This window comes from Bos grunniens, chromosome 25, assembly GCF_055505025.1.
Source record: "Bos grunniens cultivar Pamir isolate PY7600 chromosome 25, Bosgru_T2T1.0, whole genome shotgun sequence".
Classification (NCBI taxonomy): Eukaryota; Metazoa; Chordata; class Mammalia; order Artiodactyla; family Bovidae; genus Bos; species Bos grunniens.
In genome coordinates this window covers 26343221-26367856 of record NC_141189.1, presented here as the reverse complement: position 1 = coordinate 26367856, position 24636 = coordinate 26343221, and the positions used below count along the sequence as shown (strand labels likewise).

The window sequence follows — 24636 nt, the reverse complement described above, 5'->3', positions numbered from 1 at the left end:
GAGTCCCTTGGACTGCAAGGAGATCCAACCAGTCCATCCTAAAGGCGATCAGTACTGGGTGTTCATTGGAAGGACTGATCCTGAAGCTGAAACTCCAATACTTTGGCCACCTCATGCAAAGAGTTGACTCATTGGAAAAGACCCTGATGCTGGGAGGGACTGGGGGCAGGAGAAGGGGATGACAGAGGATGAGATGGCTGGATGGCATCACCCACTCGATGGACATGAGTTTGAGTGAACTCCAGGAGTTGGTGATGGACAGGGAGGCCTGGCATGCTGCAATTCATGGGGTCGCAAAGAGTCGGACATGACTGAGCAACTGAATTGAACTGAAAAAACACTAAAAACTACTCTTAGCCTTACTAATTCCCAGGTGATGCAAAGCTGAAGAATCCACCTGCCAATGCAGGAGATGCAAGAGATGCAGATTCAGTCCCTGTGTTGGGAAGATGCCCTGGAGTAGGAAATGGCAACCCACTCCAGGATTCTTGCCGGGAGAATCCCATGGATAGAGAAGCCTTTCGTGCTGCAGTCCGTGGGGTTGCAGAGTTAGACACAACTTAGCAACTGAACAACAAATCTTCAGAAAAAGTGTAACACATTTCTTTGGAAGAAAGTTTTATGATGTGACATTTAAGCTGGATTCTGGGAACACCTCTGGGGAAAAGGTATTCCAGATGGGGTGAGCCATAACCAAGGGCTCAGAGGCGGCACACATTTGAGGGAGATTTAGAGCTCAGGATTAGATTGTCCCTATATTAAAACTGAAACAATGGGTATTAGCTATTTTGTAAGTAGTGAATCAGAATGGAAAGCCAAGAATCAGATTTTGGGTTTCCCAGAGCTTGCTTTCTTCTGGGTCAGAAGTGGAAAGCAAACTTCCTAGTCTGGGGTAAAGGAAAAGTCATCTCAGGTGTTGACCTGACCAAGTTAAACTGTTAATAATTCTGACTCGCCCAGAGAACTGAGCACTCTTCTATCTTCCCAAGTTACCCCAAAGCAAGGCAAAACAGCCTCCAAATGAGGACTCAGCATGCACTAGCATGGACACAGACGTGCTGCTAAATTGTGGAGGGTCTCCTTGGCAATGGTTTTGACCTTTTGAATTACAAATTTCTTTCAGACTGTGACCAAAGGCTCTGTGCTGTATGGAATGTGTTTCAAAAAAAAAAAAAGGTATCAAAGTTTGTCTGCCTGACATCTATAGATTTCAGGTTAACCAGGACCTGCGAAGGTGTGGGGCCCCCTCATAAGACTGACTCAAAGTGCATCTAGAGGGTTCAAATAATCCAGGCGCTGTGCCACTCCAAGCCTCTGGTCTCTGCTTTCTGGCAGCAGTAGCACATTAGGAGTGAAGGCTGGGTTCACATCACCGGGAAGTCATCCTGCCAGCAGCAACCTAAACAGTCTCCAGAACCTCAACTCCAGTACATAGTCCCAGGTCATGATACAACTCTTACTGGGAGGGTATCAGAAACAGACTAAGGCCATCTGCTTCCTTACCGGCATACAGAACATGTGCTGTTAATTTCATTAACAGGTCTCCCAATTGTTCCCACCCTTGTTCATTTTAAAGGACACAGGATCCCTATTAATAGCAAATGGGGCCATTTTCTTGTCCTCATTTTAGTATTTGAAGTCAACACCCGGTATGATATTCAATCAACACGTACTTCCTGAGGGGCTTCTCTGGTGGCCCTGCTGCTGCTGGTAAGTCACTTCAGTCATGTCCGACTGTGTGACCAGAGACAGCAGCCCACGCTAGTGATACAGAATCCTCCTGCCAATGCAGGAGACATTAAGAGACTTAGGTTTGATCTCTTGGTCAGGAAGATCCCCTGAAGGAAATAGCAACCCACTCCAGTATTCTTGCCTGGGACAGAGTATCCCAGGGACAGAGATGCCTGGCGGGCTACAGTCCATAGGGTCACAAGGAGACACAGCTGAAGTGACTTAGCACACAGGTACTTACTAAGGTATCCCCCATGTGCCATTATCAGGCAGGCCAGAGACAACAGTAAACAATACATGGCCTCCATCTACTTAAGAGCTTACAACCTTGGCGTTTAAGACAAATCACATGTGTCTAAACAGCTGTAAAAACATCAAGTGCTTAGTACTGTTTTATGTAACCTCACCTTTCCTTCGGACTTCCCTGGTGGCTCAGATGGTAAAGCATCTGTCTACAATGTATGAGACCCGGGTTCAATCCCTGGGTTGGGAAGATCCCCTGGAGAAGGAAATGGCAATCCACTCCAGTCTGGAAAATCCCATGGACAGAGGAGCCAGGTAGGCTACAGTCCATGGGGTCGCAAGGAGTCAGACACGACTGCCTTCACTTTCACCTTTCCCTCAATTAAGGTAGATTTTTTCCATTTTCCCCAATGTACAGATAAGGAAATCAAGGTTATTAGGTAGAAAAGCAGACCTCAATCCTGATCTGTTGAGCCCCCCAAACTCATGTTAATTACTCACAACCTTTCAAATATCAGAAGCCCCAAACCTAGACATGCCTCTCAACTTGCTTTTTAGTGAGGCCTACCACATGTGGTTGGGCTTCCCAAGGGTACTAGCGGTAAAGAACACGCCTGCTAATGCAAGAGACCCGGGTTCAACCAGTGTGTCCGGAGGATCCTCTTGAGGGCATGGCAGCCCACTCCAATATTCTTGCCTTGAAAATCCCACGGACAGGAGCCTGGTGGGCTATAGTCCAGAGTTAGACAGGACTGAAGCAACTTAGCACACACACCATATGTGGTTACCAGGCCTGTTTCCCACATCTTACAGTAGGCCCTTTCAGGAAGTTACTAAATGAGTCCCCTCTTTACCCAAGAAGGAAGCTCAGAGTTGTTACTTGTAAGAGTTCACCTTACTTCAAGTCAGCAATGATTCTGCATTCCTACCCTGGAATACCAGTCCCAATTAAGATGTGCTTTAAGTGTGAATAAATGTACTATGTTGATCATTTCAGGCTTCCAAGACAGCGCTGAAACAAATATCAACCTCAAATATGCAGATTACACCACCCTTATGGCAGAAGAGGAACTAAAGAGCCTCTTAATCAAAGTGAAAAAGAACATTCAACATTCAAAATACAAAGATAATGGCATCCAGCCTCATCACTTCACGGCAAATAGATGGGGAAACAATGGAAGCAGAGACAGACTATTTTCTTGGGCTCCGAACTCACTGCAGATGATGACTGCAGCCATAAGACACTTGTTTCTTGGAAGGAAGAAAAGCTATGACAAATCTAGACAGCATATTAAAAAGCAGACATTACTTTACCAACAAAGGTCCATATAGTCAAAGCTATGGTTTTTCCAGTAGTTATGTACAGATTGAGTTGGACCATAAAGAAAGCTGAGCACCAAAGAATTGATGCTTTTCAACTGTGGTGTTGGAGAAGACTCTTCAAGAAGAGTCCCTTGGATAGCAAGCTGAAACCAGTCAATCCTAAAGGAAATCAATCCTGACTATTCATCAAAAGGACTGATGCTGAAGCTCCAACACTTTGGCATCTGATGAGAAGAGCCAACTCATTGGAAAAGATCCTGATGCTGGGAAAGACTGAGGACAGAAGGGGGTGACAGAGGATGAGATGGTTGGATGGAAGGCATCATCAACCTAATGGACATGTTTTAACAAGCTTCAGGAGATGGTGAAGGACAGGGAAGCCTGGCATCTTGCAGTCCATGGGGTAGCAGTCAGACATGACTGAGCGACTGAACAAGATGGCGCTAGTGGTAAAGAACTTGCCAGCCAATGCAGGACACTGTTAAGAGACAGTGAGTTCTATCTCTGGGTTGGGAAAAAGCACTAGAGGGCATGGCACCCACTCCAGTATACTTGCCTGGAAAATCCTTAAACACAGAGGAGCCTGTGGCAAGATACGTAGGATCCATAGGGTCAAAAAAGTCAGACAAGACTGAAGTCACTAGCACAAACACACACATCATTTCAAAGACACTGCAAAGAGCAAAACCTCATTCATTTTTCACATCATCTGTATGGTGAAATTTTAACTTTTGAACACAAATGTTATTTTAAGAGAAAAAAAAGTTTCTCTTTACTTGTTTTAATGTGGCTTCCTGAAGTTTTGAATACACATGTGGCTCTTGTTAGATGTATACTGGACAGCACTGCTCTTACTAATTCTGCCCAATTCCTGAATACATTTGATGATAGGTTTACAGTACTGGTTTTTTAAAAAGAATGACTTTATAAGAACATACTGCTGGCATGTCCCTGATATGCCATCCAAATTTACTTTGAGTCTTAAGTGAGCTGTAGGGCTCTAATTTTCTGCTTCCTTATGAGTACTTACATAATCAACTGTAACTTATCATATTTTTAGGGTATGAAATGCATATTCTATTAAGCTAAAAATAGGAAAGGCACCACTCATTCAAGGGTTAATTTAAGACTCCAGAAGAGGCAGCTTCACCATCTGGACCCAAACCAGAGTCAACCATGCAGGGCCAGACACACCTTCCTCTGGTGAGCCACAAGGGTGATGGTGAAAGTTACACCAAAATTTTCTTGTACTTCAAGGAAACAGCATTCACCAATTAACACAAAGGCTGTATACTTCCAAAGACACTCTTGTTACTCTGCTGTACAAAATTCAAAACGACTTAAGGAAGCATCAGAGTCCTCTGAGGCATTTTATTTGTATGTATTACATCCCTAGAAAAAGAATCCAAGGATTTTCCCTCCTGTATGTTTTCGTCTTGCTTCTTCATGGTCCATGATGCCAGCTGAGGTTGTCAGTACAATGAAACTATGGAAAGTTAAAAAAAAAAAGTTGGTAAGTTTTCCCTACGAACTATTCAACATCGAACTACTTCTGGTACAAAAAAATTCCAACATTCATCAGTGTTTAACATACGGTCCCAGACATAATGCAGCCTCCACAGGCTGGCAGTGCACAGGCATGACGCCTAGAGCCAAAGACTCCAGCGATACACACAGTCCTGGTCTCAGCTAACATGAGGCAATGCTACCTAAAAACAAAAACTGGACCTCCTCTAACTTCAGAATGTCACTTTCTGCTCTTAAGCAGACACACAGTTTAAAGCATTAAAGCACTGATATAACTTGACAGAATTGTTTCTGCCACTTACTGTGTGTATGATCACAGGCAAGCTATCATACAGTTACTTGGACAAAGGGCATCCCACCTGGCCTATCTCATGGGTTACTATGGGGGTCAAGGTAAGACACAGAAAATGTATCAACTGAGAGGCATTAAAATTAGCATCCTAATTACAATCACAAAGGACTTGCCCATAACACTATACCTGTTATACAGTAACCATGAAGTGGGAGTAAATTCAACACCACCAAACGTAACTGGGTGTTTAAGTTCTTAACCACAAACAGACCAAATGCTTGGTGTGTCAGATCAGGTTTTAAACTGCTTTACCAGAAGTAAATCAGCTGATAATGTAACTTATAAGAGAACTACCATCTTTAAGAAATCAAGGCCATGAATCACCCAAAGCCTCACAGCTTTAAAGAAAATCCAGAATTTGAACTCAGTCTCTTAACCACAGATGAAGATTTTCAAACTGAGTTTGCCCAGAGGGCAATGGTTCAGAAGTCATTCTGGCCACAGGAGGGTATTCATAGAGAACATGTATGAACTATTTGCACTAAGCCAAAAGAGCAGACACTAAAGGGAACGCAATTCTGCTCTCAGCCAGCTTCAGCTCTCACACACCTCTCAGAAACTAAAACCTAACACATGAAGTGTGGCCACATAGGCGCTAACCCACGAGTCAAGCTGTTTGGGAATGGAGACTATTACTACTACTGTTATGTAAAAAATAAATAAGAAGCTCTGCATCACAGGCATCCACAGCATCAATTTTAAATGAAGAAAATCAACTCACCCAAACTGACGGGATGGGAGCAGGTTATTCTGCCATTTTTCTAGATCTTTGAGTTGCACATCAAATCTAGGGCTGATCACTCCACACTGTAAACAGAAACAGAAAACAGTGTTCACACTTCACTAATAACAAATAACACTAAAAAGCTTTTATAACGGAGCATGGAAGCCAACCAACTCAACATTACATGGGTAACTATTCTGTTCAATACTCTATGTAAGTTCAATTTGAAGAACAAGACTATGGCTACTTAGGAGGAAAAAGCGAACTACTGGAAATATCAACAGAAGAGGCAGAACATAAGACAACACACGGTAGCCAGCAGTGCGCATCCCTACGGCCTGTGGCGCTGTCCTGGCACAAATGGCCAGATTTTAAAGAGCCGAGAGAGCAAGTCTCAGAGCTAAATAAGACAACCCTGCTCACATCTCTGTTCTACAAATCACTAGCACACTCACCAAGATGCCTTGCATGCTCAGTCGCTTCAGTCATATTCCACTCTTTTCGACCCTAATAGACCATTCTCCAGGCAAGAATACTGAAGTGGGCTGTCATGCCCTCCTCCAGGGGATCTTCCCCACCCAAGGACTGAATCTGCATCTCTCACCTCTCCTGCATTGGCAGGCAGGTTCTTTACCACTAGTGTAGCCTGGGAAGACTCCAAAATGTTTAACAGTCAACTGAATGAGACTACAAGATTAGAACTTGGTGAAGTCTCTGAGTAGTTACCCTTCCCACTTCCCTAGGCAGATCGAAACTGAAAATGGACCCATCAGGTCCAAGCGCCCCCAGGCAGGAAGCTCACTCAGCTTCTTTTTATCACATCATCCTGGGAGCTACTACTGTCACTTGACTATCAAGGGCAATCCCACATTGGATAGAAGCAACACAGGGATACCACGAGGGAAAACCCAAGCAAGCTAAAGTAAAGACAAAGCTTTCTGAGGCCTCTACACTACCACACCCGAGCTTTATGTATTCCAGTAGCAAAAAAAATCCCTCCTATTCAGCTAGTGTAAGTCCAGCATATCTGCTCTCCGCCGCCAAGTCGCTTCAGTCGTGTCCGACTCTGCGACCCCACTGACTGCAGCCTACCAGGCTCCCCCGTCCCTGGGATTCTCCAGGCAAGAACACTGGAGTGGGTTGCCATTTCCTTCTCCAATGCATGAAAGTGGAAAGTCAAAGTGAAGTCACTCAGTCGTGTCTGACTCTTAGGGACCCCATGGACTGCAGCCTACCAGGCTCCTCCATCCATGGGATTTGCCAGGCAAGAGTACTGGAGTGGGGTGCCATTGCCTTCTCCTGTATCTGCTCTCAAACCACATCAATCTAAGATATGATTAAGGCAAGAATTTTCTTAACCTAATCTTTAAACACTACCTGATTTCCCAGCCCCATTACATTTCCACAATAAGGTATATCCATCTCTTGCATGAAGGAAACTGAGGCAAGAATGTCTTACAAAGCAAGAAAACTGAAGTTAAGAGAAACCAAAAAATAATTCTGGCATTTGGCAGGGCCTGGATTTCAACTATCTATTAGCCAGGATTTTCCAAATAATTTAGTGTATCACAGAGTAAGGATGCCACAAGTGAGTTCCATTTGGTAAATACTCTGTTCAAACTTATTTCTTAAGCTATTATGTACAGTGAGTGTTCAAGAGAAACCTGGTACAGGGCACTTCTCAAACTGGTTTTTTTTTAATATCAAATCTTCTGCGGGACAGCTTTAAAATGTGCTATAAGCTATACACCAGAATTAGTCTTTCACTGTCCCTCAGCAGGACTCAGATTTCCTAATTCTCAGTTTCCTAATTCTTAAAAATAGAGGGGAAAATAAACACACCCTCTTCTACTTCAACACACTGTGAGGATCAGAGTGAGAAAAGTGAATTCAAATCCTTCCTTGGGATTGGAATCTAATGGTTACAATAAAATAAAACAAGACAGACCCAAAATGTCCTTCAAAAACTCTTTAAAGGCTTCATATCCAGTAATTTTCATCTGACATTAAGAATCTATCCACACCAGAAGCAAATTCACTACGTAAGAAAGCAGCTTTGTAACTAAACAACTGCGGGACTAGGGAATGACCTTATTAGTCAGTCTGGCCCCTGCCACTAACCACTTTCTTGGCCCACTTGCCCTAGTGCTGGATTACAGGAACCTGCCTGCAATATAGGAGACCCAGGCTCAATCCCTGGGTTGGGAAGATACCCTGGAGAATCCCACTGACAGAGGAGCCTGGCGGGCTGTCATCTTTGGGGTTGCAAAGAGTTGGACACCACTGAGCGACTCACACTTTGGATTACAGGATCTCAGATCCCTTGCAAATCTGAAAGCTACAAATCTGACACAGAAAGCAAACCAGCAACGATGAGACCCCCAACTGACTTACAGACTAATACCTAGCCCCCAAATTCATGCAATCCAAAGTCAAAAACATCAAACACATTCAGTAGATTATGCCTACAAACTGACAGGAAAAACAGACCTCACAAGTTATTTACACCAACAGGACTACTGGCCTTGAACCATCCAGGATTCAAAACCAGTACCACCAGTCTCAAGCCTCCACATCTCCCTTCAGATAACCTTATACTCCAAACACTAGGTCAACTTACAATTCTATCAGGAAGAAGTTACATAAAATTTAATGATTTTAATCAATTCTCATTCTTAACCTAACTAGGTAAAGCAAGCACGACATTATCTGATTTTACAAAGGCAATATACCACCTTAGACCATTCTCAAGATTCTAAAATGTGAAAGATAGTCAATTCTTACCTTATTTAGCCTGCCTGTGAGGTTCACAACAATTTTCCCAGCCCTGTGATCATCAATGATTTCAAATTCGCCAATGTAACCTGTAGAACACAACTGACTGTATTAAAAAATAATTTTAAAATGAAGACAGTAATCCACCCTGCAATTTTAAAAGGGGGATACTTTCCTCCTTGCCTTTTCATACCTTCCCACTCCCAAAAGCTACCTAGTGTCCAGGACGTTCAACAATCCTTTACATCCCATGCAGCTCTGAGAAGAGCTCAGGGTCCTTTCAATGACATGTTGTGGGGTGATGTTATTATCAAGAAAGGCCATTTTAGCTGCCAAACACCTAAACAGTCACAAACCTCCTCCTTTCAACAGTCCTATCCCACTCAGCATTTCTTAAACAGCATCACTTCTCCAGGACTACCCTGTCCACAGCCCAAGTCAACTGCATTAGTTACCATGTCTGACTGCCACTTTGTTCCCCATTTTCCCTTTCCAGGCCTCTCTCCACAGTTAAATTTCTACAGGACCCATTCCATAGCATGTTTATCCCAAAACATAAAACAGCAAGACACTTACCATGCTTCATCATCACTGTTAGAAACCTGACGATGACTTTGGAGCACGGCCTAATAAGGACCTGGCGTTTGCCTCTCTTTTCGGCATTGTTGATACTCTTGAGAGCATCGGCCAGGACATTCATGCGCACCATTCTGGCTGTTCAGGGAAGACAAAACAGGCGTTTTACCGGCACTGCCATTACCAGGCACCCTATCATTTCCCTACAAACACATCCTTTCCTTTCTGCCTCAATCATGTGGAAGCTTCCCCATTTCTAAGCAGACTGGTTCCCCGGTAACCCCAGAAGGATGTCAACTACTAAAATAAAAACACCAGCCATGGTAGGTGTTATTCGAAATGGCAGTTAGTACTCAAACTTGTGGAATTCGGCAGCATCTGTACTATTAACACGGTCCTTTAAACCTACTAACTCAGTGTCAGACTTTTCCCAATAACCCAAAGATACTACTCAACTTTCACCTAACACTCATAACTGCTGCATTAACATAACATGTCCGTCCCTGTGCCATCTAAAACTATGCCCAACGGCAAGTACCGAAGTAATAAACTGAAACATTTCACATGTATCACCAGACGGGTCTCTTACCTCAAAGGGCACAAACTTCATCTAATAAAGTTTTGAAAGTTAGGAACAGAGGCATGTCTCAAACCACGACAGCAGGACGCCAACCTACTTCCTCCAGCTCAAGTGTCTTGAGAGGAAACCAGACTCGTTCCCAGCAAACGGCCACCACAGGCAGGATGCAGTTTCCCCTCCCGACGGTCCTCATCTCCCAAGCTCCCGGCGCACCCAAAGTAATGGGAAGCTGCACGGCCCACCAATTCCATGGCCCCCCGGTGCTTCTCAGAGCCAACGAGCTGCTTCAACCACTAACGGGAGGTCCTGGCGCCGCCGAAAGATTCGGAGCTGCCGCCCCCCCGGAACGGTCCAAAGCTCCCTGTTCCCAAGGGCGGCGGCCTGCGTCCCAGAGGCCGGGCTCTCCGGGGTTCAAAGCATGGGATAGCCCGGCATGACTCTCCCCTCTGCCTGCCCAGACCCTCGAAAGACTAGCTTCTCCGGCCTAAGAGGCCTCCAACATCCTCGCAGGACACGGAGCGCGAATCCCACACCACAGGATGGCACCGATAACCGACGGATGATATTGGATAGCTCAGAGAGAGATACTCACCGGCACGGAAAGATGGCGGAAAGAGGACGGGAGGGGCGAGCGCACGGAATTATGGGTTACGGGTCGGGCTATCGCGAGACTTTTAAAGCCCCGCCAAAAACAAAGAAAAAAGGATTGCCTACTGGAAGGAGGCGGGTGAAGGGGCGGAGCCTCCCGCGGGGTAGGTAGCAGAGAGTCGATGGAATCGAACATCCCCGGCGCGGCATAGGGCAGTCAGCTGGCAAGAAGTGGGGCATTTGCGTAGTTTTGAACTCCTTTCTAGCAGCTAATCGGTAAAAACGAAAAGCTGACGAGGGCCTAGATATTTACTGATTTTTATTGCAGTAACTGTTGACTATTTAGAAAGAATTTTGATACGTGCGTATTTACAGTATCTCTGGAAGGACCCACAAGAAATCGGCAATTGCCTCTGAGAAGGGCGTTAGAAACTGGGATGGGAGTCATGCTTTTCTCCCTATTTTTGTTGCTTAGTCGCTAAGTCGTATCGGACTCTTTGTGACTCTATGGATTGTAGCCGGCAAGGCTCCTTTGTTCATGGGATTTCCCAGGCAAAGATGGGTGAGTTGCCATTTCCTTCTCCAGGGGATCTTTCCCATCCGGGAATCGAACATGGGTTTCCTGCGTTGGCGACTTCTTTACCACTGAGCCACCAGGGTAGAGCTTTCTCCCTGTACAATTTCTGTTTTTTGAAATTTGTTTATACTTTTTCAAAACAGTAAAAAATATTTTTCTTAATCGATGCTTCTTTTTTGACGCTGTTTTTTTGGGCTTCAAAATCATTGCAGATGGTGATTGCAGCCATGAAATTAAAAGATGCTTACTCCTTGGAAGGAAAGTTATGACCAACCTAGATAGCATATTCAAAAGCAGAGACATTACTTTACCAACAAAGGTTCGTCTAGTCAAGGCTATGGTTTTTCCAGTGGTCATGTATGGATGTGAGAGTTGGACTGTGAAGAAGGCTGAGCGCCGAAGAATTGATGCTTTTGAACTGTGGTGTTGGAGAAGACTCTTGAGAGTCCCTTGGACTGCAAGGAGATCCAACCAGTCCATCCTAAACATCAGTCCTGAGTGTTCATTGGAAGGACTGATGCTAAAGCTGAAACTCCAATACTTTGGCCACCTCATGCGAAAAAGACTCTGATGCTGGGAGGGATTGGGGGCAGGAGGAGAAGGGGATGACAGAGGATGAGATGGCTGGATGGCATCACCGACTCGATGGACGTGAGTTTGAGTGAACTCCGAGAGTTGGTGATGGACAGGGAGGCCTGGCGGGTGCTGCAATTCATGGGTTCGCAAAGAGTCGGACAGGACTGAGCGACTGAACTGAAGTATTAGAAATTATTTACTGGAGTTCCAGACTTTTCTTTTAAGTTCTGAAATACAGACACAGTTGCAAAGAAAGCCACAAATCTTTAGAAATAAACGCTCGGCCTCTTAAAGTTTGTTGCAAGGGTCAGATGACATAATGGTGACAAAGGGCTCGCAAAATCTCTGGCACGCGTTAAATAAATGCTCAGCAGTTACTGCTCGAAGTCCGGCTGCCTGGGAGACAGGGAATTCTGGCTCCGCCCTCTCTGGAGCTGAGTGACCTTAGGCTAAGCTTCTGCTCAGGACTTAACTTCCTCACCGCTTTCACCCTTACCCTCCCTTCTTACCCTTCCCTGTATTTTCCACCCCCTTCCCTGTGTTTCCCACAAGGCTGCCAGAATGATCATTTTAAAACTTGACAGACCTCGGACTCTCCAAGGATTCCTGTCAGTAAAATCCAGATTCCTTACAAAAACTTAAAAAGTCCTTCTTGTAATATCTGCCTCCTTACATAGGAACACCATCTCCCAGCCATCTCCCTTGCTGACTTTTCTTCAGATACTCCAAGCACACTCTGCCTCAGGGCCTTTGCATTTGCTTTTCCCTTTAACTTGACTTTTCCTCCCCCAGTTTGTCAGGTCTCTGTTCAATCACACAGCGTCCTCCTCATCCTCCCTGCCCCCCAATCTCATTGCCCTGTTTAACTCTTCTCCATAGGGTTTACCGCTTGAGATTTTGGAAGTGTATTTACTGTCTCCGTTAAGCAGGCAGGGATATGGTTGGCTTTGTTCACCACTGTACCCACAGCTTCTAGATAAGTTAACTCCACATGGTAGGTCCCTGATACATGTGTAATGAATAAATGAATGGGCAAATCAGTTTCCCCGTCTGTAAAAGGGAATGATATACTAACTACTCGAAGTTGCTGTTAAGATAAATGAAATAATCCAGATAAAAGACCAGCATTTGTTATTAGCATCACAGCCCACCTCACCCACCGTCACCACTTCTCAAATCCTAAGTGAACCTTGAGGAGTGCCAAGCTCCCAACATAGGCATTGGCTTTTCTAAGAAATATTTCCTTTAAAAACTGGTTGCCTGAATGCAAGATGTTGACTAAAACTGTGGTACTCAACTTGAGGGACTTAGCAACAGTGGGGAGTTAATAAACCCACTTTCCTTCAAGAGCCTCCATCAATAGAAAACTAGCACCACTCAACCTGTTTATACACTTCATTCATTCTTTCATCCCTTCATTCAGCAAACATCTAATGAGTGCCTATCATATGCCAGTTGTAGCACGACAAACATCAGTTCCAGGCCTTAAGAGGTGCAGATCCCAGCAGAGACAAATCTCTAAATAACAGTACCAGGCAGTGTGCTGTTTCCATGCCAATATGAAGCACGTGGGAACGGAGAGGTGGCCTGCGAAGTTGCTAAAGCTTTGCCAGGAGGAAGTGCCATTTAATCTGTCTGAAGGCTTCTAACAGCTAATTCCTAACTGCCACTAAGCGCTTCCTGTAGATTAACTCTGAATCCTCAAAACACATGGAGTTACATAATGCCCCTTTGAGATCTGTATTATCTCCACCTCACAAATGAGGAAGCAAACTAAATTCAGGCTTAACTCAGTCTTAAAATTTTGCTGTAAGTTAAAAAGTCAAAGACAGTGGTCATATATAAATTACTTGTGGGGTTTTATTCCCAAACATTAGGAAGGGTGTGTGGCCTATGGGTTTTTGAGTGGCTCTAAGAGCTAGGGGCTTCCCTCATAGCTCAGTTGGTAAAGAATCTGTCTGCAATGCAGAAGACCTGGGTTTGATCCCTGGGTTGGGAAGATCCTTTGGAGAAGGGAACAGCTACCCACTCCAGTATTCTGGCCTGTATAGTCCATGGGATCACAAACAGTCGGACACAGCTGAGCGACTTTCACTTTCACTTTGAAGAGCTAGGAGGGCATATAAGGCATATAAAGATATCCAGAAATCTTGGAATGGTTGGGACTGGGGGAAGGGGAGAGGAGTGGAAATGGAGCAGAAGACTGTGTACAGATCGCCTCTTGACATCCTGTTAATTCTGGAATAACTCTGCTAGAGGTGGTGCAAAGAACTCGAAAGTCAACTTGTGCTGTGGCCAGAGCTGGCACAGTAGTATCCAAGCTGGCCTGGAGACTCATCACAGCTGCGCGTGGCTGCATTCCAGAGCACTGAGTGACCAAGAGACCTATGGTGACTAGGTAGAAACTTCCCTTTTCTGGACATCAAGCCTCCAGGAGGCTTCAAGGAAGGATCCATACATTTGGCAGGTAGGGAAAGCAAGAGGTTTGACACTGAATCTGTTCCCAGTACCCACAAAGGATAGTGAGACCCAGTGATAAAATACCCAATTTGGGCTCTATTTTAAAAAAACTCTAAGTACAAACAAATGTTACTAGGCACGTCAGGTACAAAATTCTGAGCTAGGTCCTAGGGTAGAGGTGTGTGGCCCTCTCTCCTGCATCCTTCTGCTGCCTGACCTCCCAGCCACACCCTCACATACCACCTTTGGCCATCATTTATTCATTTTACCTCCTTTTCCATCTAGGGTGGTGCCTAGATGTTTACTGAAAGAATTTAAACCTTTTAGTTCATTCTGTTCTTAAGGGACCTTCCCAACGCAGGGATGGCTTCTCCAGCATCTCCTGCATTTGCAGGTTCTTTACCACTGCGCCTCCTGGGAAATCCAAAGAGCCCGCTACAGCAGTGGAATGATCACCCAGGGTAGTTCATTAACTGGGTATGTAAATCCAATCATGGAAACACTTATTGGTTAAGCTATAAAGAAAGGACACAAGGAGGGATTCCAGCTTTTTTATTTATTCCCCTTTTAACAAAGTAGAAGAAATAATACAGGATTAAAACTGCAAAAGTAGTTAATTGGTAGAACACACATTCACACAAAAAATCTGGATAGGAAGACAAGCTTATATACAATGAGGAAACACACGTAAATTATGGTAGTTTGTAGGTTGTATACGAAACATTTAAAAAGTCAAACATGCTACACGGTGCCACTGTTTACAGCAATATTGAAGGGGAGAAAATAACACTAATTTAGGGACTGATATACCACAAGGTCCAGGTTTCACAGCATCAGTGCAATAAATTCACAAAACTATATTACAACTAGTTAATCAGTTTAAGAATTGTTCCCAAGTATATCACATTTCCAGCCCTCAGAGGTCCATTCCTACAGATTTCAACTACTCCATCTATGGGGACCAAAAGCAGCCAGTGTTACCATAAAAGGAAACTCTTGAGACTTATCTTTAAAGGCTTATTCTGGTCTTGAAAAATTGGTAGGATAAGGCTATTTTCTACTGAAATGAATCTTGACTCAACACAGGAAGACTTTTGTCCTTTATTGGCTGGTCTTGGAGTGAAGATCATGGACGTGACTCTTAACCTATTATGGACTTTAGTTCCAATTAACTGAAAGTCTGAAATTAAAAGTCCTAACTACCAACTTGTGTAAGCCTGCTACTAAAAAGCGTTTAAGGACGTACTAACTTCAAGTTTAAGTGCAAGGGAACAAGAGTTCTAAAAGTTCCTGCTAGATTCCCCATTTGGGAGGAAGGAAACATTTAGGAAACACTGAGTTTCCTACAAACTGCTAAATTCTGCACAAGGGAGAAAACACACGCTAAGGCATGAAATTAGCTTCATCTTATTCCATGAGGCTTCTGCTCCCACACTATCGAAACAGAATGAGGAATGAATCTCAATTGGTCTGTTCATCAGAAGTGGTAAACTTGGTCTATACTCATGAAGCCAGTTTTTTAAGCAGACCATGGAAGCAGACGATAGAATAAGCTTCCTGAAGTCACAGACCACTATCCTGTATCCAGCTAAAAAAAAGATCAACTTGAACAGTTACCCCGAGTCACTGTTAACTGTACTAAAGGGTGAAGTTCACCACTATTTTATTTTAAAATTAAGAGTTCAGTTAACCCTGGGTGACAAAAAACCAAGATGAGGAACTGAAGAAACAGTTGTCCATATAAGGCCAGCTGCTAAGAACACACCCATGAAGACACTGGGCATAAAGCCTTGCTTAGCAAGTCAGAATGTGTACTAAGGGCAGAGTGAGGGACAGCAGAGAGCTACTTCTGTAACATTTTAGTATCCAAACAGCATAACAGACACTGTTCCCAAGGACAATGTATACTCCATTAATCACACTGAATAAAGCAAATGCTTTATTCATTTTTCTTTTCTTTTTGTTTGAGAAGCTTGTTTATCTCTCTTTTGGCCATTCCAATGTACTTCGAAATGATCCCATGTTGGTTCAGTCCAGGAAGCAAAAGTAAGAAAGTCACTTAAAGGAAAAAAAAAAAGTTACAGAGGCAACAATTAACTTTCTAAAGACTACAACATTTTACAGAAGCTAGTTCCTCAGACTAAGACACACTCTAATGAGAAGAAGCAACATGATACCCATTATTCCCGATGACAATTATCCCTAGAAGCGTCTGCTCTCACACCTCCCAACCTCAGGTAACACACACTACCTATTTTTACCTTGTGCACAATACTTTCTACCTTGGTTATCGATTCTTTGTCTTACTTCTGATAAGACCACAAACTCATTGAAAACAAGGACCCAGCTTTTAGTCATCTTTCTATGTTCACACAGTTCCTTAATCACTGCCTCAAACTCAGTGAGCAGGAACATACTGTTTACCAAATTCCAGTTAAACTGGCTAGGACATGCCTGCAGTCCTTCCCCAGAGACTTACCTATCAGGTAGGTGAGAAGGAGGTTGTGGACTTGCTGTCCCACCCAAGCAACCGCAGCAAGAGAAATGATCATGGTCATGAAGTACTAATAATGAAAATAACAAGAACTTATCAACTCCTCGGAACAGACTAAGAACTGAAACTTTAGGAGGTTGTTTCAAAGGTTGGAAAATAACTCAGTTTTTACTCTCATTTTTCTTTTAAAATATTTAGCATCTATGTATTATATAAAACCTACAGAAAACTCCCTAGGTCTACTTTATAGAATTTAGATACATTCTCTCCTAGAATAACTATTTCTATATGTAAATTAAGTAGTTTATAATATAAATTACACTACTTTCGCAATTCATAACTTCACATAGTAACCTCAAGTGAAACTAAGAGAAAAGAGATGGATCTTTTATATTTATTTCAGTAAGTAAAAAGAACCAGAAAAAATTCATTCTACAATGAAAAATTAAATGCAAAATGTAAATCTAACTTTCAGTATAACTGATACAGATAAATATTTATGCATGTACTCAGAGGAGTTAAACCAACACACAATGATAAACATCCAACCACAACTAGAGTAAAAAAGAAAGGCTTTAGACTATGATGAAGTAAAATCTGACACAATCTTAAAATGCTGCTCTACTTAAATAAGTCAAAACCAAAAAAGTACCATTTTAGGCTTTTCTTCCTTTAGTGTAAAGAGGCGTTTCCACCAGCCCACAGCTCTGCGTCGAGTTTTTACTAGATTGCTGCAAATTTCATGGAATCTTTGCTGTTGCTCGGTGGTCCTAGAAAAAGAATTTTCCTCTTTACTATAGACAAATCTAAATATTAAACAGAAGTATACCATCCTCTCAAATTTCAAAAGCTACTTTCCAAAGAAAATCTAAAGAAAACAATGCACATTATCTCATTTAAAAAAAAAGAGCTCTTGAACCATTAAGACTCTTTTGGGAATTCCTTTTTGGTCCAGTGGTTTAGGACTCCAAGCTCTAACTTCTGAGGGCCCAGGTGCAATCCCTGGTCAGGGAACTAAAATCCCACAGCTGTGCAGCATGGCCAAAAAGCAGACAAAAGACAGAAACAAAAAAAAAAACCCCAAACTTCCTATATCATTTGGCAGATCCCAGTGAATCCTGAGTTGTGGCCACCAGAGTCCCACGATTTTGAGGAGGATGTGACATTTCTACCAAACAGTAACTACTGGCATTCAAAGTACCTCAACTGGGCTTCATACATTTGATGCCAAGGCAGCCACGAACAGTTCAGATCCAATCACAAATCACAAACAAAACAGCAATAAGAATAAATACAAAAAGATACTCCAAAAAAGTCTGTTTTCATTTATAATGTATTTTAGGTTCTGATTTTTTTTTTTTTAATAATTTTGTCTTTGTACTGTCTTTGCCACACAGACATAATGGCTGATATAAAAAGCAAGCCCTCTGCTGGGGTGTGTTGCTTTCTCTCCGCTAGTCCTTGTCCTTGTAAATCTGCAGTGACAGATACAGTGGAAGGCCTTCTGCGGAGCCCTGGAACTTCTTGTAAGCAGACATTCATATACTGCCCACAGTCAAGGCTGCCCTGTGGCTATGCGACAGTGTTCTTCCTTCCTCATAAAGGTCAAAAAACAAAACTGCGCCAGTGATAACGTACCAACTACCAAGAAACTTCGTGTGTTTACTTCTGAAATTTTTTCTCCAGGATTTAAGGATTAGCAGATTAGAATGTTATCTGGCTAATAAAATCAGGGTATGATGTTGAGTCTGTTAAATTGTTACACTGCATAGTCACAAACTTGCCCCCAGGGACTTCCTCGGTGGTCCAGTGGTTAAGACTCTGAGCTCCCAAATGCAGGGGGCCCAGGTTTGATCCCTGGTCAGCAAACTAGATCCCACATGCCACAACAAAGAGTGGGCACAGCCAAATAAATTAAAAATAAAGTTTAAACATTAAAAAAAAAAAAAGAATTTGGCTCCCAAACAGCAGCATAATTTATTACTGCACATGAAAAACAATTCAGAGGGCATTTCCTAACACTAACCGTTCTGATATGATAGAAACATGTTTATACAAACAAACATGCTTACTTATCCCATAATTCAAGCAATTCCTACATTTAAAATTATTTTTACAGAATTATTTTTATCATTTGTTATTATCAGGAGAACAAAAAACTATAGGCACAAGTAGACTACTAATCAAATTAAAATAAACAACCAAGGAAGAAAAACATCCAGGAGAAAAACAATCCCATTCCTCTATCTAGTTTTGTTCACTATTTGGATCAAAAGTGAGAAATCCAACATTCCAGAGGAAAATTAAGCAATTACTTTAATAGGATCCGAAGCCACTTAACCTTATCTTGGGAACCCATAAGTAACTCGTACAAAGAATGGTATAAATGAAATAAACAACCCACTTCTGTATAAGCTTGAATCTATTCTTAAGCACTTTTGCTAACCATACTGCACTCCCTCAATGTTTCAGCCTGAAACACAAGATCAATCTTAAAAATCAAAATACTTCACAGCACCCAGAAGAGTGCACCTAACATAAAAGTAGACATTCAATAAACAGTTGCTAAATGAACAGGCAAAAAAAAAAAAAAAACAACTATGTTTACTGTTTTCAATTATTCATGTTATTTATGAAATTAGTATTATCTTAAATATCGATGGTAAAAAATGTAAAGCAGACATACTACTTTTATGGAAAGCTCATTATGAGTTCAATCGCTGAGAAATCATTACCGAAAAAAGCCTCACTTCAATACAAAGGTCTAGAAAGAAAAAAGTCAAAATAAATGCTAGAGTCTAAAAGAACTATGGAGATATAAGTACTGGAAATTCATGATTTATATGTGAATCAGCTAAGAAATTCTTTACATCAAACAATAAGTCTAATCCCTAGCAATCTGTTAATTAAGGCAGTTCTCTGTAATTACAGCACCCTAGTCACAGTTATCAGGTTCTCAGAAATTTGAATGCCACATCATTATGCCACCTACCATTTATTGGAGCCAAAAATTCTAGGTGCTAGAATGGGAACAAGGTAGTCAGCCAAGCACAAAAACATAACAAAACAGGAAACACCAGATAGAACAGATGGATCTAGATAGTAGATAGTCCTGTTTAAAAAAAAAAAAGTAACAAAGGTTAGAAAAATATGGTCTTTTTTTTTTTTTTTTTTTAAATATGGAACGCTTCACGAATTTGCGTGTCATCCTTGCGCAGGGGCCATGCAAATCTTCTCTGTATCGTTCCAATTTTAGTATATGTGCTGCCGAAGCGAGCACGAAAAATATGGTCTTTATTAGTGCTAGCTGAAGATGTTTATTCAGTCAGTCCTCTGGTTCTTAAAAGATGTTATCTGCCCTTCCTATTCTCATTTTCTCACAAGTGGTTTTCCGGAAGTTTTGTGACATGATGACATCCCAGGCGTAACGGTTAATGTAAACATCAAGAGGCAAAAGCCCTTTGGGGTCCTCGGCACCTTCTTGGAGTATAAACAGTCCTAAGTTTGAGCCACAGATTTATTTCACTGCACCGGTTACTGAGTTTACATAGTACTATGGATTCTGAAAACCAGGCAGACGGCTCTAAGGAAAGGCATTTTTTACAGATTTTAAAATTACAAGACTTCAGGCACTTCCATAAATGAAACCTGAACCATTATTAGTAACAAGCATAAATCTATTGTAATTTAATAGCTCACTTACAGAAACACCAAAGAAACCACACCCATGATGGCAGGTGGAAACCAGGCTCTTTCCCATCGGAGGACTTTATCTGCCATCAGCATCACTTCTCCCCATCCTTGCAGCTGCTCTTCCAGACTTGCAGTCTCTGCAGCCTACATATGAGCAACATTTAAAGCAATCATTTTACTAATCTCAACATTTCTGTGACTCCTAGAGATACCAAAGTCAGAAATCAATGGGGGGAAAATTATCATGTAACGGTCACTTTCCAAGCCCAAGCACTGGGGTTATGTAACACAATCCTTATAAAACTCCTTAAGATAGGGATAATCAGACCCATTTACAATTAAAGTGAGTTCAGAATGGTTATTTTCCCAAAGCCATGCACTGCTAGCTGCAGGCTTCCCTGGTGGCTCAGACAGTAAATCATCTGTCTACAATGCGGGAGACCTGGGTTCGATCCCTGGGTCGGGAACATTCCCTGGAGAAGGAAATGGCAACCCACTCCAGTACTCTTGCCTAGAAAATCCCATGGATGGAGTAGCCTGGTGCAGGCTACTCCGTCCATGGGGTCGCAAAGAGTTGGACACGACTGAGCGACTTCCCTTCACTAGGCACTGCTAAGTGGCACTGCCCCAAGTATAAAATAAGATCACCTGAGGTTTGCTCATTTCAGGTTGTTACAATCGATCTCTTCATCATTTCATTGATTTAACCCCCTACTCCTGAATACATGAGGAAAGCCTCTCCCTGAACAGCATTCAATTCCCAAAATAGCTCTTTGTGTACTGGAATAATCTATATATTGGCATCACTTGCACAACTAAGGAAAACTACTGTGCTTTCACCGAATTATAAATGACTTATTAATATTAACCCCAATATATCTCAATAAAACGCTCCTTACACTTATCAGGATGCTTTGGTTAGATGTCAAATTTCTCTGCAAATCTGACAATCAGCTGCAAGTAGACTTCTCAGATGAGCTAAGTAGACTTCTCAGATGAGCTACTGTGGCAAAAAACCTTTAAGTTGATTTTGTTGTTGTTTGGTTGGTTTTTTCCTTGCATGTAAGCTAAGTTTCAGAGAAGGCAATGGCACCCCACTCCAGTAGTACTCTTGCCTGGAAACTCCCATGGACGGAAGAGCCTGGTAGGCTGCAGTCCATGAGGTTTCAAAGAGTCGGACATGACTGAGCGACTTCACTTTCACTTTTCACTCTCATGCATTGGAGAAGGAAATGGCAACCCACTCCAGTGTTCTTGCCTGGAGAATCCCAGGGATGGGGGAGCCTGGTAGGCTGCAGTCCGTGGGGTCGCACAGAGTCGGGCATGACTCAAGTGACTCAGCAACAAGCTAAGTTTTGCAAGAGTCGAGAAAGAAAAAAAACTAGAAAAATCCATATTTCCTTAAAAGAGTACCATGTGACAGAAACTCTGTTAAATATTTTATATACTTATACTTTAAGGTGTAAGTATATATATTTTATATACTTATATACATAAATATTTTCTATACTTACACCTCCCAACAAGCTGAAAGGAAGGTATCCTTACTATTCTCATTCTACATATAAGGAAACTGAGACACACAGAGGTTTACAGATCTGAATGCAGCAAAGCCAAGGCCAAAGGTCTTGTTCTCATTAAATTAAATCACACTGCGAAGAGTCGGACACGATTCAGCGACTTCACTTTCACTTTTCACTTTCATGCATTGGAGAAGGAAATGGCAACCCACTCCAGCGTTCTTGCCTGGAGAATCCCAGGGACGGGGGAGCCTGGTGGGCTGCTGTCTATAGGGTCGCACACAGTCGGACACGACTAAAGCGACTCATGGCCAAGATCAGTTGTTTCAATAGCTGTTCGATCTTGGGTGGGTGTGTGTGTGTGTGTGCGTGTGTGTCTGTGCAAAAAGCAGACCAGCTCGAGGCCAAGACCAGTTATTTCAATAGCTATTCGATCTTGGGTGGGTGGGTGGGGGTGGGGGGGTTTGTGTGTTGGGGCTAACTAGGCTAACCATAGAAAAGGGGCAAAGGTCATGCATATTTAAAAGTCAACACAAAATGAAAATCACCACAATCAAAACTGCCCAATAAAATAATTTGATTCGTTAGAACCTGGGCTCTTGGAAAATCAAACGCCAAAATTAAATTATTCTGTTTCTCTATTCACTGTGGTGATGGTGTGTGGCTTGTCTTTTCCTGGGAAAAGGCCATGGAGAAGATGGACAGATTTCTCTCGCTTTTTGTCTAGATCCTGCGGTGAGATTCGGGCTGAGGTTATAATTGTCTGCCTTTGATACAAGCTCACTGCAGTTCCCTTCGACCCCTGCTTACTCTAAAATCGTCCTGTGACACCCCCTCCCAGACTTAAAAGTTCCAGACAAACGCCAGGAACCTCCCATTGTCCTTCCAGCTGGATCCCACCTCCATTTTCCAGCCATGAGCTTGAAGCCTCCTTGCCGTTTTAAGCCGTGCCAGGCTCTAACAGAAACGCTCGGGAAGAGCCCTTTGACCCTCCACTCCTGCCCAATCATTAGGGTAAAGGGCGAAGGGACATTCTGATTAAGATCAAGAAGGGGGAGACACAGATACGGCTGGAGTCTGGGCCCCAAAAGCGCTCGACAGGCCCCTCGAGGCCCTCTGCCACTGACTGCAACCCAGACTGGTCACAGCCCCCTTCTCCAGCTTCCTACTCAACCTCTATTCGCAGTGAACGATCAAGCGCCCTCTTCGCTCCATCGCGTACCTTCCCCAAGGGGGTGTTAGGAGTCGCCACAACTAGTCACTACCAAGCAGAGGCTAACCAAGAAGCCAAAAGGTCAAGCGTCATCGCCTACACCCGGAAAGGGAGAGGAGGGCCGGGCCCGCCGCGGGTGATAAGAACAAGGCCGCAGCTCAGTCCCACGGAGCACACCGAAGTCCGGAGGCTCCGCTCTGTCCTCTGGCGACTAGGCGCTGGGACTCACCAGCAGATTGGTGCTGCGATTATCTCCTTCCGCCATAGTTCTCGACGTGCCGTATCAGCGAGCACAGGACACCACCAAATTAAACCCTCCGCAGACTCCCTCGCCGCACCCCTAGCGCGAGGATACGCCCCGCAGCCCGCTTATATAGGCCGGCGGCCTTTCCCGACAAACCCTGCGAAGCTCGTTCCTCATTGGGCAAATCGAGATCAAGCTTGAGCAGACCGGACCAACCGCTGTCCAGCGCATGACTTGAAACCGAGGTCAAAGGAAAGTGAGACCTCGCCGGGGCTCCGGGGGCGGGGCCATGGGGTGGCCAATCAGCGCCCAGTAGGTGGGAGACGCCCCGCCCAGGCCCCTCCTAAGCGGTTCAACGGCCGCTGCCGGGGGCCAGGCCTGGCTTCAGTATTCCCGAGGCGGGCCGCCAGGTGGCTCTCGGACGATCTTCCAGCAGACTTCAAAGCAGCTAAGCACAGCTCTCTGGAATTGAGTCCTTAAGGAAATATGCCATGCAGTAATCAGGCGGAGGGCAGAGATGGGCATGTGACAGTAACCTCCTTAAGGGGGCGGGCTGGGATCTTCTACCAGATCCAGCGGGTGGCCCTGGGCCCGGCTGTGCCCCGAGTTGGACCCGCATTTCTTCTAATCCCTGCTTTGGCAGCCCTCGTCAGGCTACTGAGCAGTTTAGCCTAGATATGTGACTTGGAGACTCGTGCCCATCTCATGAGCTTTGTGGACAAGGGAAAAGGGCATAAATTGTAGGTTTTCCTCAATTTTTCCTCCCCTACTCATTAGGAATAAGGCCTTACATGGAGGGGGCGGGGGGAGGCAGAGAGGGTGTGGACATCTGGGCATAGTTTGAGAGCTTGTGGAAAATGCACCACTTTATAAAACTGGTTTATTTTCATGTTCTTTGGGGAAGTTATTGATAGAACACCTCACTTGAAACCGCATGGTTCCCCTCCAAAAAGGAGCTGGTTTTGACAGATCCTTTCATGTAAGGAAAGATGTAAACCATCCTGAGTGGAATTCACTGCAATTTAAGAACTAGATGATCAATGTGAGACACACTGTCTCTCCAGGATTTCAAAATGCATTAACGTTTTCATTACTTAACACAAAATAATGCCAAATGTTGACCTGGTCAGATGTCTCTTTCAGAAAAACATGCCATAGCTTTCAACTTCGTCTTTTATCCTTTTGCATTCATCTATATTATGCCATCAAGTTTATTTTAAAAACGTTCCTTAAATAACTACCAGGTTCATAAAAAGTTCAGGGAAGGCATAAAGAAATGTGAGCCAACACAGCTACAGACCACATGCTGCCCCTAAGAAAACTAGGGGGGCAGAAGCATTGTATCATAAAAAGGTATGAAATTTGCCATTGAACTTTGAAAAAAATTAAGCATCTGATCAGGTATAAACCCTGTGGGGCGGGGCAGGGTGGGGGGCTTCG

The 24636-nt window shown here is 43.5% G+C and overlaps 2 protein-coding genes and 1 non-coding gene across 10 annotated transcripts in view; all 3 read right to left on the bottom strand.

Annotated features, from left to right (window-relative positions):
* The window catches only part of RPS15A (ribosomal protein S15a), a 46595-nt gene extending 33522 nt beyond the window's left edge, over positions 1 to 13073 (bottom strand). The window contains exons 1-5 of one of the 7 annotated variants that reach the window (XM_086375576.1): positions 10424 to 10476; positions 9252 to 9389; positions 8685 to 8764; positions 5898 to 5983; positions 4649 to 4783 (exon numbers count right to left, since the gene is read on the bottom strand). In XM_086375576.1, coding sequence (XP_086231702.1) covers positions 4690 to 4783; positions 5898 to 5983; positions 8685 to 8764; positions 9252 to 9384 — 393 coding nt within the window. In that variant the 5' untranslated portion in view covers positions 9385 to 9389; positions 10424 to 10476 and the 3' untranslated portion in view covers positions 4649 to 4689. Of the gene's footprint in view, positions 1 to 4648; positions 4784 to 5897; positions 5984 to 8684; positions 8765 to 9251; positions 9390 to 9840 lie in introns of those variants that run through there. The other 6 variants (XM_086375577.1, XM_086375578.1, XM_086375581.1 and 3 more) reach the window with 6 other exon arrangements.
* A 1496-nt stretch (positions 13074 to 14569) lies between these two features.
* Positions 14570 to 23299, bottom strand: ARL6IP1 (ARL6 interacting reticulophagy regulator 1). Of its 2 annotated transcripts, XM_086375574.1 has the most exons (6): positions 23182 to 23299; positions 20230 to 20363; positions 19519 to 19638; positions 17179 to 17296; positions 16512 to 16596; positions 14570 to 16090 (listed from the first exon to the last, which is right to left on the bottom strand). In XM_086375574.1, exons 1-6 carry the CDS (start codon positions 23215 to 23217, stop codon positions 15972 to 15974), a joined length of 612 nt encoding a protein of 203 aa, XP_086231700.1. In that variant the 5' UTR covers positions 23218 to 23299; the 3' UTR covers positions 14570 to 15971. The 2 variants fall into 2 exon arrangements, with proteins under 2 accessions (XP_086231700.1, XP_086231701.1); XM_086375575.1 differs by lacking the exon at positions 19519 to 19638.
* On the bottom strand, positions 19700 to 19806 carry LOC147345345 (U6 spliceosomal RNA). Its single transcript, XR_015155103.1, has one exon. It is a non-coding gene; the product is annotated as a U6 spliceosomal RNA (small nuclear RNA).
* Positions 23300 to 24636: the final 1337 nt, after the last annotated feature.

Excerpts from the sequence above, each read along its gene's own strand:
- ARL6IP1 (XM_086375574.1), bottom strand. The coding sequence starts at position 23,217 with ATGGCGGAAGGAGATAATCGCAGCACCAATCTGCTG. Across the intron at positions 20,364-23,181 it reads ATCGCAGCACCAATCTGCTG|GCTGCAGAGACTGCAAGTCT; the intron begins GTGAGTCCCAGC and ends GCTCATATGTAG. Across the intron at positions 17,297-19,518 it reads ATTTTTGGCTCCAATAAATG|GACCACCGAGCAACAGCAAA; the intron begins GTAGGTGGCATA and ends TTCTTTTTCTAG.